The sequence below is a fragment of the Ursus maritimus genome, unplaced genomic scaffold (assembly GCF_017311325.1).
Source record: "Ursus maritimus isolate PB19 unplaced genomic scaffold, ASM1731132v1 scaffold_17, whole genome shotgun sequence".
Lineage (NCBI taxonomy): Eukaryota > Metazoa > Chordata > Mammalia > Carnivora > Ursidae > Ursus > Ursus maritimus.
The window spans coordinates 52,551,624-52,567,321 of record NW_024424119.1 but is presented as its reverse complement, the minus strand read 5'-3'; the positions used below and the strand labels follow the sequence as shown (position 1 = coordinate 52,567,321).

General features: G+C 57.6%; 2 protein-coding genes and 1 long non-coding RNA gene across 4 annotated transcripts in view; 1 reads left to right on the top strand and 2 right to left on the bottom strand.

Moving 5' to 3' along the window:
- Positions 1-1,723: 1,723 nt before the first annotated feature.
- On the bottom strand, positions 1,724-5,796 carry CDK9 (cyclin dependent kinase 9). Its single transcript, XM_040631940.1, has 7 exons — positions 5,639-5,796; positions 5,096-5,177; positions 4,256-4,346; positions 3,733-3,899; positions 3,441-3,612; positions 3,135-3,283; positions 1,724-2,647 (listed from the first exon to the last, which is right to left on the bottom strand). Exons 1-7 carry the CDS (start codon positions 5,728-5,730, stop codon positions 2,282-2,284), a joined length of 1,119 nt encoding a protein of 372 aa, XP_040487874.1. The 5' UTR covers positions 5,731-5,796; the 3' UTR covers positions 1,724-2,281.
- A 4,052-nt stretch (positions 5,797-9,848) lies between these two features.
- LOC121103104 lies at positions 9,849-13,827 on the bottom strand. Its single transcript, XR_005835255.1, has 2 exons — positions 13,431-13,827; positions 9,849-11,008 (listed from the first exon to the last, which is right to left on the bottom strand). It is a non-coding gene; the product is annotated as an uncharacterized LOC121103104 (long non-coding RNA).
- SH2D3C (SH2 domain containing 3C) overlaps positions 12,196-15,698 on the top strand; it is a 28,966-nt gene continuing 25,463 nt past the window's right edge. Inside the window, exons 1-3 of one of the 2 annotated variants that reach the window (XM_040631939.1) lie at positions 12,221-12,368; positions 13,836-14,038; positions 14,314-14,785. In XM_040631939.1, the coding sequence (XP_040487873.1) occupies positions 13,993-14,038; positions 14,314-14,785 (518 nt within the window). In that variant the 5' untranslated portion in view covers positions 12,221-12,368; positions 13,836-13,992. Of the gene's footprint in view, positions 12,369-13,835; positions 14,039-14,313; positions 14,786-15,698 lie in introns of both variants that reach the window. The other variant, XM_008698729.2, reaches the window with a different exon arrangement.

Sequence of the window (15,698 nt, the reverse complement as noted above, 5' to 3'; positions counted from 1 at the left end):
CTCAGTCGGTTGGGCATCCGACTCATGGTCTCAGCTTGGATCATAGTCTCGAGGTCGTGAAATCAAGCCCCCCAACCGACTCCACATTGGGTGTGGAGCCTGCTTGGGATTCTCGCCCTCTGCCCCTTCCCCTGCACGCAAAGTCATTTAAAAAAAAAACAAACAACTATGGACTCAATAGCCATTAGGACACCTCGCAGTTGTTCCATATGGATTTGATTACTTGCTAGCTGTGTTGAGTTGAATAGAAGCCCACGTCCACCTGGAACCTCAGAATGTGACCTTATTTAAAAAGGTCTTTGCAGGGGTGCCTGGGCGGCTCAGTCGGTTTAAGTGTCTGCCTTCAGCTCAGGGTCTCAGGATCGAGTCCCGCATCGGACTCCCTGCTCGGCGGAGAATCTGCTTCTCCCTCTTCCTCTGCCGCTCCCCACCCACCACTTGGGCTTTCTCTCTTCCTCACTCTCTCTCCCTCAAATAAATAAAAATCTTAAAAAAAAAAAAGGTATTTGCAGACGTAGCTGGTTAAGATCATACCAGGTGAAGGCGGACCCGAAATCCAACGACTAGTGTCCTCCTCAGAGAGACAGCCGCGCACAGAAGGCAGAACACAGGGTGAAGACAGGCAGAGACTGGCGAGCTTCATCTACAAGCCAAGGAAAGCCAAGGACCGCCAGCCATCACCAGAAGCTAGGAGACGGTCATGGAACGTTCTCTCGCAGAGCCCACTGATGGACCCTGCTGACACCTGGGGTTCAGACTTCTAGCTTCGAGAACTGTGACAGAATAACTTTGTTGTAAACCACCTAGTCTGTACGACTGGGTGATTTTCTACAGCAGTTCTGACAGACACTGGTCAGGATGTTTGGGGTTTTTTTGTTTTTAACTTCTGGCCTTCTGTGAAGTTGGGATCTGGAGATCTGGTTCAATTTCTACAGAGACAGGTTAAGAGTTTTGCCAACCTTCCTTCAGGCATCCCCTTCAAAAGGCCTCCTCCTGTGACAGGATGTAGAATTTGCCTTCGAGGCGTCTGTCCCCAGCTTCAGACTCACAGCCAGTGTATCCACCAAAATGTGCTTCTCCTCCAAGGACCGTAGCTCTGACACCTGACGCCCCAACCTTTCCTCACTGTTCTCTGTCCTCCTGCCCACTCGCCATCCTAACCCAAGTCACTGCCACCTCCCCCAGCCCCTGGAGAGCATCCTTCACCTGCTCTGGTCCTTTCTGTCTTGCCTCCCCGAGGCCACCCACTACTCAGCAGCCTGAGGGGTCTTTGCAAGTTACAAATCTGTTACCACGCGGCTGACGGCGAGCCTTCTGCGGCCTCCGGCCTCGAGTCAAGTTCGAGCACGTGCGTGAGCGACCACAGATGCAGCGTCACCACTGCGGCTGCCGCCCACAGCAGACCCTCCCCGGGCAACCGAGACCCTGCCTTATCGGTCTTCCCTCTCCCTCAGACACCGAGGGGACAGGAGCAAGGGAGCAGCATGGCACCCGCTCTTTGGAGGAGCAGGACAAGTGTTCTGGAAGGTACTCAAAAAAAAAAAAAAAAAAAAAAAAAAAAAAAAAAAGACAAAAGTCTTCTGCAATTATGTCCAGGGACATGAACCGGGATGAAGAAAAGAATCAAGACTTGACAAATCAAATCCCAATCGTTAGGCCCAATGAACCCCAGAGGGTGAGGAGCTGGGGGTCTGAACACAGAACACAGCACGTAGCCACTTACTGAAAAAAAAAAAAGTCAACTTTAATTATAACTGACCAAACCGTGTCCAGGAATGTCTCCAAACTGAACAAAAGAAACATGATAAAATTCTCTATTGAAGAAACCAAGTTTCTGCCAACCCCAGGGCTTCTGAGGGTTGCGCCAAGAGCAGCCCACTCCTGGGGCTGGTTCTGTCCCCCACGCAAGTTTCTCATCCTGAGAGGAGGGCTGGCGACAGGCGAGGGACCTGCCCCTTCCTCCTATCATGCTGGGAACTCTTAGAAAGTCACTGGGGGGGGTGTGCCTCTCCTCCCACCCCGTTCCTGTCTCAAGGTAAATGGAGACCCTCCGGGCATCATCTCGAAAGCCAGGGAACGAGGCGAGGTACCCCAGTGCCCTCCTGGACTTTCAGCCAACGCTTTCCTCCAGTCCGCTCCGCTGGGGTGCCCAGCGCCCAGGGTGGGGATGAAATAAAATAAGCACTAGAGAAAACTCAAATGCCCCATCACCTCCACAACGCAAGTCACAGAGCAGAAAAGAAAGAACGCTGCCCTAATGCAAAGCCCGGGCAGCCGGCCCTCAGAAGACGCGCTCAAACTCCGTCTGGTTGGTGGTGGCGGGATTGCGGCTCTGGTTGGCGGACTGCTGGGTGATCTGGCTGCCCTTCCGGCGTGGCGGCGCCAGATACTCGAACATGGACGTCAGGTGCGTCGAGAGCATGCCCTTGAGATCCGAGGGCATGGGGTCCGACCAGAAGAAGTCGTGGTTGAGGGCGTCGTCACTGTCGATGCGCTGTGCAGGATCCAGCACCAGCAACTTGTCGATGAGGTCCAGCGCGTAGGGGTCCCGCACGTAGGCCTTCAGCCGGTCCTTCACCTTCCGTTTCTGGCCCTTGACCAGGTCCAGCTTCTCAAAGAGCTCATACTTGTCCACATTGGGCCAGACCTGCGCAGGACGCAGGGAGAGAAATGGTGTTAATTCAGGGGGTGCGTGGCTTGTCCCCTGGTTTGGCACCCGAAAGGACTAAAACTTCTTCATTCCGATGCTCCCAGACCACTCCTGGAGGGCCAACTTGACCTCTCCAAGGTAAAAGCAACAGTGACCATGTATCTGGCACACACCAAGTGCTAGGCCCTTTTACACAGTCTTCTGGAATACGCCCACCAAGCCCGACGCAGCCATTGTTGTTCCACAGACGAGAAACTCCACTCTGACGTGAGGGATTCCAATGCCCTCCCCAAGGCCACGAACTGTGATGGGGTGAGACTCAAGCACTGTGGCCCGTGAGGCTCTAAAGAGCAGGCCCTGTTCCTCCACCAGCCACCTCTCCAGAGCTTTCCTTCTATTCCACTACCCACTCCTCCCTTGCCAGGAAGACTTGGGATCTCTGCATCCTGTGGGGCCCGGGGGCCCAGGCAGCCTGGCCACGCACCTCAGGGGTGATGGAGCCACAGAGCTGGCTGATGAGGGCAAGCTGGTGCTGCTCGGTGTTGCCCTGCATGATAGGGCTGCGGGTCCACATCTCCGCCATGATGCACCCAGCACCCCACAGGTCAATGGGGGGGCCGTAGTCCCGCTCCCCTGGGAAGAAGAGCGCACCAGGAGGGCCCCTTGAGCCCGAGGGCCTCCTGAGACGCAATGCCCCGGGGCCGGCGGCTCAAGAAGCCCTGGCAGTGGGGGACTAAGGCCGGGTAAGTGCCCAGCCCCTGCCCCCCTCCGCCCGCTCGGGAGTCCTCACCGAGCAACAGCTCCGGGGGCCGGTACCAGAGCGTCACCACACGGTTGGTATAGCGGTTGGGCTGGCTGTTCTTGGCCAGGCTGAAGGCCCGGGCCAGCCCGAAGTCGGCCAGCTTCAGAACCCCGTCGCGAGTGATAAGCACATTAGCCGCCTTCATGTCCCTGTGCAGGATCTGCAGGAAGTGCGAGACGGCTCGATCGGGTTTCTGGGGGCCCTTCGGTCACACCCACCCAGCAGTGGGAGCCAAGGCCAACCCCAGCCTCAGTCCCTCTTTCCCCACTCCAACGCCCACCTTGTTTCTGTGGATATAGTAGAGGCCGTTGAGCAACATCTGCATGACCTTCTTGATCTCGGACAGCGTGAACTTGACTAAGACATTGCTCAGCAGCCCAGCAAGGTCATGCTCGCAGAAGTCAAACACTAGGTATATACTGCCTTTGCAGCGGTTATACGGGGAAGCTGAGATGGGAAGAACAGGGGAGGGGGTGAGAAAAAGAAAGTAAAAAATCCCACGTGCAACCCATTTTCCCACAATCAGCTTCTACCCCTCCAACCCGCGGACCCTCGGATATCCAGCTGTGCATTCCTTCACTGGAAAACTATTTCCTGAGTGCCTCCTCTGGGCCGGGGGCTGTGGCAGGCCCTGGGGCAGCAACAGCTACGATGAAAGGACCCGAGAGAGCAGTCACAGTCCATATGTCTGGGTTAAGAAGAGGCAATTTAGCTGTGTCCACTTCCAACTTTGCAAACAAAGCCTTAGGCTGTAAGTCTCATTTTCCCCATCTGAAAATGGGGGCAAGATCCACACCACTTACCTTTGGTTCGACAGATCTCAATTAAGTTGACCACATTCTCGTGTTTTAGAAGTTGGAGGATCTTGATTTCCCGCAAGGCTGTAATGGGGAACTGGGTGGGAGAAAGATAGGAGGGAGTCAGAGGCAAGCGACTGAACTACAGACCAATGAACAAGCCACAGGGTCCATGTTAAGGGGCACAAGTGGGGAAAAAAAGAGTAAGATCATGGGCGCTGAAAACAGCTGCCTCAGACGTTTTATTTGTAAAATGGGTGTAAGAATAGTATGCGCCCCTCAAGGAGTTGATTTGAGACAATAAACCGAAACAATGGAACCTGACACACACTTCGATGCTCCACAGTTTCTTCAACCTTTAAATTTTAGCTCTACGCCTGTATTTTAGTAGGTGGTAACAAAAACAGCTATTTAAAGAAATGTCCCGGCTAAGAAGCAGGTCTCTGGGAAGCTAGACAAGGGCTAGGAGGAAGTATGGGAGGGGACTGCTCCTTCTCAGCAGAGTACCAGTCACCCTCTTAAAGCCGTCACGTGCAATTTCTTTTTACCCTACACAAAACAAACGCTAAGGAAACTGTTTAAGCACCTAACTTCAGGAACCAAGGCACACTCTGCAAGCATGAGCTCCCCCTCCTGGCCCCAACCGTATTTACCTAAGAATGAAATACCAAAGGCTCTAATACATTTGAATAAAAAAATTCCAATTTAGAAGTCAAATTCCCTGGAATACAGAAATTCCCAAACTACCCCCCCTCTCTTCAGGCAAGAGCCCTAGCAGAGGCAGGGTGGAAACCCAACCCTGTGCCCAGGGGAGCCGGCAGGCCCGCCCACCCGGCCCATACTCACCCCCTCCTTCTCGTTCTCCATCAGCACTTTCTTCAGAGCCACCTTTTTGCCGGTCTTACGGTGCTTTGCCTTAAATACCTCCCTGCAGGCCGAGAGGGGGACCCAAGAGGTTTCATCAGGCCGTTTCTGCAGGGCCCGCCCCTCCCCCACCAGAAGAAGAGGGCAGGAAAAAGGGATTCCCCGGGCGGGGCTGGGCCCGGTACCCAGGGCACTCCCCTACCCTGCCACCCGCTATCTGCGGTCCTTCTCCGAGTCTCTACTTCCTCCCCTCAGCCTCCTCACCCCAGGCGTCTCTCGGAGAGCCCGCTCCCCTCGCAGGCTCCTCTCTGCATCCCCTCCCCGCCCCCCATCACGGGCCTCAGGCTCCTCCCCGCCAGCCGGCTCCAGCAGGCCCTGGCGGCTTGCGGCGCGGCCTAGCGAGACCAGGAGACACGTCTGGTGCTCCGAGGCTTCCCGACCACCGGGGCCCGGCCCTGGGAGTCCCGACGTCGGCCCTGAGGGGTGCAGGCCCAGGTTCCCGGTCCCCCGGGGGCGCAGCCTTACCCGAAGGTGCCTTGGCCGATCTTAGCGAGCTTCTCATATTTGGACACCTCATCACAAAAGGGGCACTCCACCGAGTCGTACTGCTTTGCCATGGCCGCCTCCAGCGCGCCGCCGCCACCGCCGCCGCCCCCAGCCGCCGCCGCCGCTGCTCCCGCTCCGGGTCCCGCCGCGGTGCTCCAGGCCCCTCCGCGGCCGCGCCACTTCCGCCTCCACGGCCACTTCCGGCCTCGCGGCGCCGACCCCGCCTCTTCCGCCCGCCGCCCGCCGCCAGGCCCCCTGGGACTTGTAGTTCCCGGGAGGCCAGGAGGAGCCGGAGCTGCAGAGGCGCCTCCGCCGCCGCCGCCGCTGCCCCCGCCTCCGCCGCCGCCACTGTTGGCGGCGGCCCCGATCGGGGGCGCGGGGAGCCGGGGCGCCGGGGCTGGGGCTCGGGGCGGTGCGTCCCGCTGCATCGGCCCGGGCCGCCGCTGCTGCCGAAGCCGCTGCCGCTCTGGCGCCCGATCCGGGGCCAGCCGCAGTGCCCTGCTCCTCCTCCTCCGACGGCGCCGCCTCCGCCGGGCTGCGCGGGGCGGCGGGCGGGGGGGCGGCCCCCGAGCCGCGGCCTGGGGGCTCCCTGGCCGGGCCCGGGCCCGGGGCGGCCGGGCGAGGGGGCAAGACTGGAAGAGCCGACGAGGAGGCGGCCCGAGAGCCCGGGAGGGGGCGCGTTATAAAGGGGGAGGTGCCCCGGCCTCGCCCTCCCCTCCCCCTCCTCCCGCCTCCTCCCTCCTCCCTCCCACCCTCCGCGGCCGCACCTGCCGCCGCCGCCGCCGCCGCCGCCGCCCGCCCGCCCGCTGTCCGCCAGCCGCCCTCGGCGCGTCACCGCCCGCGGCCCCTCCTCCGCCTTCGGAGGTGGGGCCCCGCGCTCTACACCTGGCTGCGGGGCGCCTTGCCGCGTGCCTCAGTTTACCCCCACATGTCAGCTGCCGCGAAAGCTGTCTCCTCCCCGGCTCGGAGTGCCCCTCCACTGGCGAAGGCGGGAGGCGCCGAGGGAGCGGCCTCCGGTCCTGGGAGGAGAGAACGGCCCCCGCCGCCGCCTCCCCGGGCCCCAGCCACCCGCCGTTGACATGGCAACCGACGGCCGCTAGGGGGCGCGGCGACACTGGAGGCGGAGAGCAAGCAACGCCCGGGCCTTGGAGCCCTGGACCCCCTGTTTTCTGGGAGGCAGGGATGAAACCCACAGGAGCCCCATCCCTGCCGAGCTGCGCCCCAGCTGGTCAACCCCGGGTCAGTAATCACAAAAATAGCTAGCAATTACTCAGAACCTCTGTGAGCTCAGGAATTGCTGGGTATTCCCGCTGAATCCTGAATCAGCCGCCCCATCGGCAGGTTAACTAGCCCATTTTACAGAAGAGGGCCTTGAGGTTCCAGGAGATGAGGTCACTTGCCCAAGGCCACAGAGTGACAGCGCTGGGACTGGAACCTGGTCTGTCCGGTTCTGAAGAGGAGTCTCCTGAGTCAGGCTACTTACGGTCTGGCCAGGGGTATCACAATGGTGCCGTTGGAGGCCTGCTGTCTCTATGCCAGGCCCCAAGCCCACCGCCCATCTCCTTCTCCGACCCTATGCCCCCTTCCCCTACTCCAGCCCTTCCCCAGCATTTTCCTGATATCGTCCCGGCTCCAGGAGCCTCTAGATTCTTCCTCCAGCTCTACTCAACAATCAACCCACATCAAAGCTGTCCTTTTTACCACCTCTGCACCCTTTCAGCCTGCCCCTCCTCTCCAGCCCTCTGCTGATAGGTCCTGAGTCCTGGTCTTCCCAGTTTGGTCTCTCCATCTGTCCCTCTCACTGTCCTTCCAGGTCCTTCTAAAATGGGGTCTTCCTGTATTTCCCTCCCCCACTGTGTTTCAGGAAAACACAAACTGTGACATGTGAGGCTCTTTCCAGCTCTCTCCCAGACCATGGCGGCAGGAATCTCCCTCCTGTGCTTTGCTAACTCCCTGGACCTTCCCTCCTTCAGGGCTGTGCTCCTCATTGCACCCTGTTACCTGTCTCCCTGCAGGAGGCCCTCAGGGTGGCCCGGCGGCTCTTATCCTCCATGGCTTAGCCTTGTAGCCTCCTTGTAGGAGGAAGTAGGTCTGATGATCCCGGCATCCCAAGAGACCCTGTTCTGGGGGAAGGCCCTGCCACAGAGGGCCTCGAGGGTCGGGTGAGCAGCAGAGAGCCTCCTCCCAAGGGCAGTGTGAGGCCATCAAGGGTTTTAGGCAGTCATGAGACATGTCAGGGAGTGATCTGGGGTCAGCTTCATGGGTACACTATAGAAGCAGGGAGGCATTGGCTAAATTGGGGGTGGGGAGGGCAAGGAGGGAAAGAATAATAATAATTGTAGTAATTACAATTTGTTGAGGGAAAATAAATGGTCCAAGCCATACATTCATCACTTTCTGAGAATTATCTCAATTCTCACTGAGCTATATGAGGTAGGTACTATTATCACCTCTATCGTACACTTAAGGACACTGGAACGCAGAGGTAACATCACCTGGCCAGGGTCAAGCAGCTGGCCTGCAGCCACATTGGTATTTGAACCAGGTTAATCTGGCACAAACCCCAAGCACTTAGGCATGTCAGGACTCTACCCATCCGGGCTGTGGGCAGAGCTAGGGCACAGCCAGGGCACAATACCACTTGGCCTAGGTGTCCTGGATGCCCATGGGAGGTATGGGAGGGGATGGTAGTATTGGGGGGTACCATGGTTTCAGGTGGCCTCCACCATCAGACTCTCAGGCTGGGGCCCCTGCCTCTTTCCCACGAGCTCTCCCTAAGTCACATCCTGTGGGCAGAGGCCTCAGCAGATGTTCCGGTGATGTTGTCACCTCCACCCTCCCATCCCTAGCCTGAACCCCAACATCCGCCAGTCACTTCCCCTCAGAGCTTTGGGCCCTTGGCCCTCCCTAACAGAGGCAGTCAGGAGCCCTTCAGAAGGCTGCCTCCCCTTCCCCCGGTATGGGGTCCCGGATCATCCAGGTGGAAGTGTGAAGAAATAAGGTCCTAGCTGGAAATGATTTCTCACTGACTCTGACTTCTGATTTGCTGGTTTGAAGAAAATGTTTCCTGCTTTCCTGGACCAGCTAAGCCGGCCAAGCCAGGCTTGTGGCCAGGACTCAGTAAATGTTTGCTGACTGACTGACCAGACTCTGTGAGAGCCTCTGGTCCTGCTGCCATTTAACAGTTAGGGAAACTTAGGCACAGAGTAGAAGAGGGAGTTACTGGCCAGCTGTTTGACTCTGGCCCAGCCCTTCTGTTTTCCTCTCTTGAGCAGGGATAGGTCGGGGGCATATGGAGGGAAGCCGAAGACAGGCTCATGGGTGGGTTGCTCCTGGCCGCTGGTATGTCCCAGAGGCAAAGGGGCACTGGATACGGAGAGACCAGACAGAGGACGGCAGTGAGATGCTTGCGGCCCTGTACGCCGTGGACATTCTGCCCATACCAGCCCTGTGTTGATACATGTCATTTCCCCGGAGCTTTACAGCACCCCTCTTGAGGTGGCTCGCATTGGGCCCAAGTTATAGAAGGGGAAACAGAGGCTCAGAGTGGTGATGTGGCCTGCCTGAGGCCACACAGCCAGGAAGCAGTGGAGCTGGGACTCAAAGCCAGGTTTCTGCTTTCAAAGTCTAGGGTCAGGGTGGTAGAGCATGTGACTCTCGATCTCAGGGTTGTAAGTTGAAGCCCCACATTGGGCATGGAGCCTACCTAAAATTTAAAAAACTGAAAAAAAAAAAAAGGGGGCGCCTGGGTGGCGCAGTCGTTAAGCGTCTGCCTTCGGCTCAGGGCGTGATCCCGGCGTTCTGGGATCGAGTCCCACATCAGGCTCCTCCGCTAGGAGCCTGCTTCTTCCTCTCCCACTCCCCCTGCTTGTGTTCCCTCTCTCGCTGGCTATCTCTCTCTGTCAAATAAATAAATAAAATATTTTTTAAAAATTAAAATTAAATTAAATTAAATTAAATTAAATTAAAAAAATAAACTGAAAACAACAACAGCAAAAACAAGGCCCAGGGTCATTTACCATCAGCCTACACAACCCCCAATACCAGACAACTGGGTCCAGCCGGGAAAAGACTGAGACCTACAGTATAGCAGGCATGGGGCCAATACGAACATGAAGGGCCAATTCCTCTCTCAGGGAACGGGAGGTCTGTCTGGAACATGCAAATAAAAACGCAAGTGAATGTAATATGGGTAATACTGGCAGTATGAGCGTTTTATTTCACTGCCATGGGATCACGGCAGGGATGGTGTATTTGTCCCATTTTATTGGTGGGAAAAACAAGGCTCAGCAAGGTGACCTGACTTGCCTGGGGTCCTGCACATGGGATCTGAACTCAGGTTCGCCTGGGTCCAGTGCCTTTGACTATGAAGTTGAAGGATTCCGATCCCTAAGAGTACCTGGCCAAAGGGCAGGCAAATGAGTCACAGACTGGGGGGAAGGGGCAGGAGGGAGGGGACAGAAACCAGAGCAGGGTTCCCTAGGGCACTATGGCTCAATCTAGAGCTGGGGCCACTCAGTGGAGGCAAAACTTGCATCCAGTTGTTGGGGGGAAGAGTGGTACTGCGGGCGTGGGTCCAGCCGAAGCGGAGCCGGAAGGCAGGAAAGCACTTGTACGTTCAGGGCTAGGAGCCCACGGGCTGCTCTGGGCCGGCCTCCAACCCAGGCTGAGGAGGGCCTGCGGGACAGCCACCCGCCGGCAGGTCCCCAGCCACACTCCCAACGGCCACTCCAGGCAGCACAAAGGGGGCTCTGAATTCAGCGGAGCCGCCACACTGAGCCCCATTCATTCTCCCAGGGATGCAGCAACTGTCCTGGCGCCCAGGCCAACAGCAGGAGCGCCCTAGCGCTCACAAGCCACAGCAGCACAGCCTCAGCGCGGCCGGACTCCCGGCTCTCTCGGATCCTGGGCTCTCCCCGGGGGTCTTCTGGGCCTGTGCCAATCTGCCCCCAGCCTGAACCTCCCCCATCCCTCAGCAACAACCACCAGGGGCTGCTCAGGCTACAGCAGACTAGTGTGGGCCAACATTTGCTCCTTTCATCCTCCCAACCACCCCTGGAAGCGGGAGCTCCTGTGACCCTATGTCATGGATAGAAACTGAGTCCCGAAGAGGCAGTGTCTCGGGAAGGGTCACACAATCAGCACTTAGCCCGAGTCACTGGGACTGGCTCCCAGGAGAGAAGCCAGGGGAGCCACCCTCTGCCTTCCAAGAAGACCTCTAGTTACCAGCCGCAGGCCCTGCTCTCTCTTCTGACAGCGGGAGGTGGGAAGGAGCACCGGCCTGGAAGCTAGGACACCTGGGTGTCTGTCTGTCTCGTCTCTGCTCCTCTTCAGCCTCCGTTTGCTCATCTGTAAAATGGGGACAAGAGAAACAATATTTACCTCCTAGGACAAGAGGACTGAGCTCTCTGGCTGGAATGTACTAAGAGACCAGAAGACGTTAGTCATCATTATTTTTACAGAGGACGCAGGAAGGGCCCCATCTGACCTTGGACTCCTCGCTCATAGGCTGGGTTGCCAGCCGGGGGGGGGGGTAATCATGCCTAATCATGCTGGAGCCTCTGTGAGTTAACCGTGTCCCTTGCGTTTGTGCCCGTTCTAGAGATCAGGTGCCTGGGGCTGCAGAGGGAGCAGTAACTTGCTTGCGGTACACAGAGCTGGGGTTTGAATGCCCTGGTCTTGTGACCACCTCGACCCCCAGCAGCTGCTGACAGCCTCCGCAGGTGTCTGGGACAACCTGTGTAGGGGAGTTTCACTTCCTCATCTCTGTCCTGCCCATGTGAGCAAGACACACACGTACACACACACACACACACACACACACGCGCGCGCGCACATTGTAGGGTGGAAAAGCAGCAGGCTGTGGGCTAAGGGACCTAAAAGGGGGCCATGTAACCCAGTCTGTGCCATCAATCTGCCATATGACCTGGGTCAGTCCCTCTGCCTGTCTGTGCTTCGGTCTCCCCATGTCTGTACAATGGGTGTGGTGGACCAAATTATCCCCGTGTCCCTGCTGGCTTAAGAAGGAGGGATCACGCCTTGGTGGGCACCCATTCTGTACCAGGCTTTGCACCAAGTGCTGGACCCTGCGAGGTAGGCAATGCCCCCGCTCACGGCGAGGAACCTGAGGCTCAGGGAGTTCAGTGGCCTAGCGACAAAGTAGCCAGCCAAGGCTGGAACTTGGGTCTGGGTGGTCCCAGGGCCACAGGCCTAACCACAGCACTCTTTGCTGCCACCGGTCCTTCCCCCAGACACTGAGGCTTAGAACAAACTGCCCCGTGGGCAGGCCTGACTCCCGGCACCCTTCCAGCCGCTGGCCAGACCCCCTGACAGCCCCCTGCCCAGCGGGCTCCATTCCTGGGGCCTGTGGTTTGTCCCCTGGGGCCCTCCAGGTCCCATGGGCTTGTGGTCTGCCCCCTGCCCCCTCCAGCCAAGGCCAAGGAAGCAGCCCACAGGGGCCCAGAATGGGGGAGGCCCTGGCCCCCGCCCCCTGTGGAGAGGACGGGGAGGGTGGAGCTGTGGGAGTTTCACTGGTTTAAAAATATACAGAGGAAACGAGCGAGAGGGTGTGAGAAAGGGGAAGGGGAGGTGAGGCAGGAACCTTAACGTTGGTGTCCCGAGCCTCGAGAGGCCACTTGCCCACCGGCCAGGGGCTTTGCACAACTTGCCAAGATGACAGAGGTGCCCAAGAAAGCCAGCAGAAAGTTCAGTGAGTGCGGGGTGCCCTTTGCACTGCCCTTCATCCCTCTGTCTGTCCGTCCAGCTCAGCCTCTCTGCATTGTTTCTTTATCATGGTCTCATTTCCGTTTCTCTTTCTGTCCATCTCTGCCCCTCTCTGGAGCTCCCTGCTTCTGAGTTCCCTGTCACCATCCCTCTGTCCCTCTGGCCCCCTGTAGCTCTGTCTCCAGCTGGTTCGGCGCTCCATCTCTGCTTCTTGTCTCTGACTCTGCCCATCTCTGTTTCTCTGTCCCTGCATTTGTCTGTGTGTCCATCTGTGGTTTTCTTGGACCCCACGGCCGGGCAAGGGAAGACCTCCACACACTCCACACCCTGCCTCTGGGACTGGTTCACACGGAACCGGGGGGTGGGGGAGGGGGTTGCTGGGTTGGAAGTTACTGGGACTGGAGTGAGAGTGGGTGCACCATGGGATGCTGTCCCATGTCCCCAGCAGCAGTGACGCTGGGCCCCAGTGCAGCTCGATGAGGGGTCACACCCACCAAGGCTCTATTTCCCCATGTCGGTCCCCTCTTGGTCTCAGTGAACTTCTGCTTCCCCTGAGTCCTTCTGCCTGTCGCATGGGGGTGGGTGGGGGCCGGTGTACAGGGCCAGGATTATGACTGCATTCCACCGATGAAAATACTGGGGCCCAGAGACTTGCCTGAGATCGTATAGGGATTCAGAGCAGGGCTCAATCCCATGTCCCTGAATTCGGGCCTTGGTTTCCCTCCCTGTCCCACTACTGTTTCCTCCAGAACCCCCGTGCCCAGGAGACCACAGTTCTTGGTCCCCCTCCTGGTGACTGGCACATTTCTGGCCCATGGCATAGCTTTCTGAGAGCGGAACATCAGACTTTTCTGACAGTGTTTGGCAGAAGGCAGAGGCTAAGGCGAAGTAGGGAGTGGGTAGGGCTGGGAGGGAAGACCCAGAACTCTGAGCCCAGCAGTCCAGAGCCCTGAGGCCTCATCCAGGCTCAGCCCTGCTGTGTGCCCCTGGGCAAGTCCCTCCCCTCTCTGGGCCTCAGTTTCCTTTCTCATCAATGGGAGCATCCTACCTGTATATTCCAACATAGTGGGGAGGACCTGAGGAGTCAGAGGGTGTCCAGGAAGTGAAAATGCCCTTTTCGCTCATCTGGAGGCCATAAGGTTGTCAGATGGAGGTGACTTCGAGGAGGGGCAGTCCCACAGCTGGGGGCGGGGCGGAGGGACCGCACACACGCACCCCTGCGGAAATGAGGAGATTGGTATCACCCGAGCCCTGCCGCCTGAGTCAAGACCTTGCGCTCAGCTGACAGGAAGGACAGAACCTCAGAGAGTGGGCCCCCCAGGCTCCCAACAACCCCCTTCTCATTTCATCCCCGCCCCAGGTGCTCAAACACATCCGCCTCCCTCCCCCTCTCCCCATGCACGCAAACGCGCTCCACCTGCTGGTTATGCCCCCTCCGCGGTTCCTTCCACAGCTCTAACCTGCACTTGGTCATCTGCGAAAAGGGCAATTAAACTTGTGCCATTGAACTGTGCTGGGAATTCAGTGAGGTGACGCCTGAAGCATATCTGGCCAACCAGAGGCATTTACTGTGATCACCATCATTATCTTCGTTACTCGTGGAGGCTATTATGTTCTCTACATGCTTTCCTTCAGTCCTCCTGCTGCCCACAGGAGGTGGGTACTACAATCTCTATTTTGCTGATGTGGCGAATGGGGCTCAGAAAGGTCAAGCGACTTGCCTAAGGTCACACAGCTAGGATGTGCAAGAGAAGGGATTGAAGCCCAGGGCTCCGTGACTCTGGAGCTGTCGCGTTATACCATAACAGAGGGAATACCTGTGAAGCCCTGACCCTCCCTGAGCCCTCAATAAGGGGAATGACATGTATTTTTTATTGCTATTATTATCGCTGCTAACATTAACTCCTTTCCCTCCTCTTGCCCCCTGCCAGAGTTCTTCAAGTTTAAGGGCCTCGGGAGTCTCTCCAACCTCCCTCGGTCCTTCACGCTGAAACGGTCCTCAACCACCATCAGTCTCGGGTCCCATCTGGAGCCTGACCCCTTTGAGGCTACACAGGATGACATGGTGACTGTCCCCAAAAGCCCCCCAGCCTATGCCCGCTCCAGCGACATGTACAGCCACATGGGGACCATGCCTCGTCTCAGCACCAAGAAGGCTCGGGACCAACAGGCTACCCAGAAGACCAAGGAGGTGGACCCAGAACCCCACTTGGTGCCCCAAGGTCTGCCCAACCCTCCAGGCTTGGAGGCAGCCAAGGAGGTGGTGGTGGAGACCAGTGTCCCCCTGGAGGACACCCCAGCAGTGGGACCCAACCCTTCTGCAATGGGCCCCACGGAAAAGCCTGAGGATCCCAGTGCTGACAGAAAAGAAGAAAGAACCCCCAGGAATGTGTCTCCAGAAAGGTAGGTGCCCACCGGGGGGGCGGGGGTGGGACCTGCACGAATGGTGTCTCCAAGCCTCCTGCCAATAGAGCCTGGAGAGGACCACCCCCCCCAACAACACACACATCGAGGGGGAGGAATAAAAATTCTGCTCATTAACCAAGTGCTTACTACAGACCAGGCACTGTGCTTCATCCTTCACTTGCAATTAATTCTCAAAACAAAACAAAACAAAACAAAACAAAACAAAAACAACTGGGAGGAGATTCTGTTTTTACTGTATGACAGATGAGGAAGTTGAGATTCAGAGAGGGAAAGTCATCTGCCCCAGTCAGGTTTCACATCTGGCAAATGACAAAGTGGGATCTGAACTAAGACCCACCTGACTTGCCCTAGGTGACCTCCAGCAGGGGCCTTTAGCAGCTGGGTGGCTCCCAAGCCCCATCACTGGATCCCTGCCCAGCGCCCCCACACCCAAATCACCACCTTTAGTTCTGCTGGACACCACTGCTCCCCCTGGTTGCCACTTAACTTGCTTATAGGGTGAGTTGAGTTCATGCAAAAATACAAACAGTGATGATACGACCCTGGCTCCCACTGAAGAAGCACCCATCCTACTGGGGGTCAAAACCAATGTTCCCCACAGACAACTCTGTAAAGGCATCTCTTACAAATGGCGAAACTGAGACTCAGCCAAGGCGGAGCTGGAGTTGAGCAGAAAACTGCCTGCCTCCTGTGGCTGCACAGATCTCACCTCTCATGTTGTACCCACCACCTTCAAAGCCCTATAGCTGGGTGCTTCGTGCCCTTGGGAGACCCCTCAGTCCCAACCACAGCAATCTCCAGCTTTCACCCCTCACAGTCTTTGTCCAAACCACACCCATCAGATGTGCTTCTTGAAATAAAGAAGAACCCCCCCCCCCCAGCTGAGCAA

Bases quoted from the DNA above. Each gene is read 5' to 3' on its own strand.
- CDK9 (XM_040631940.1), bottom strand. From the start codon at position 5,730: ATGGCAAAGCAGTACGACTCGGTGGAGTGCCCCTTTTGTGATGAGGTG. The intron at 3,613-3,732 runs GTGGGCGTTGGA...CACTTCCTGCAG, and splicing joins ACTATATCCACAGAAACAAG to ATCCTGCACAGGGACATGAA. The intron at 2,648-3,134 runs GTGCGTGGCCAG...CGTCCTGCGCAG, and splicing joins GTGGCTCCATCACCCCTGAG to GTCTGGCCCAATGTGGACAA.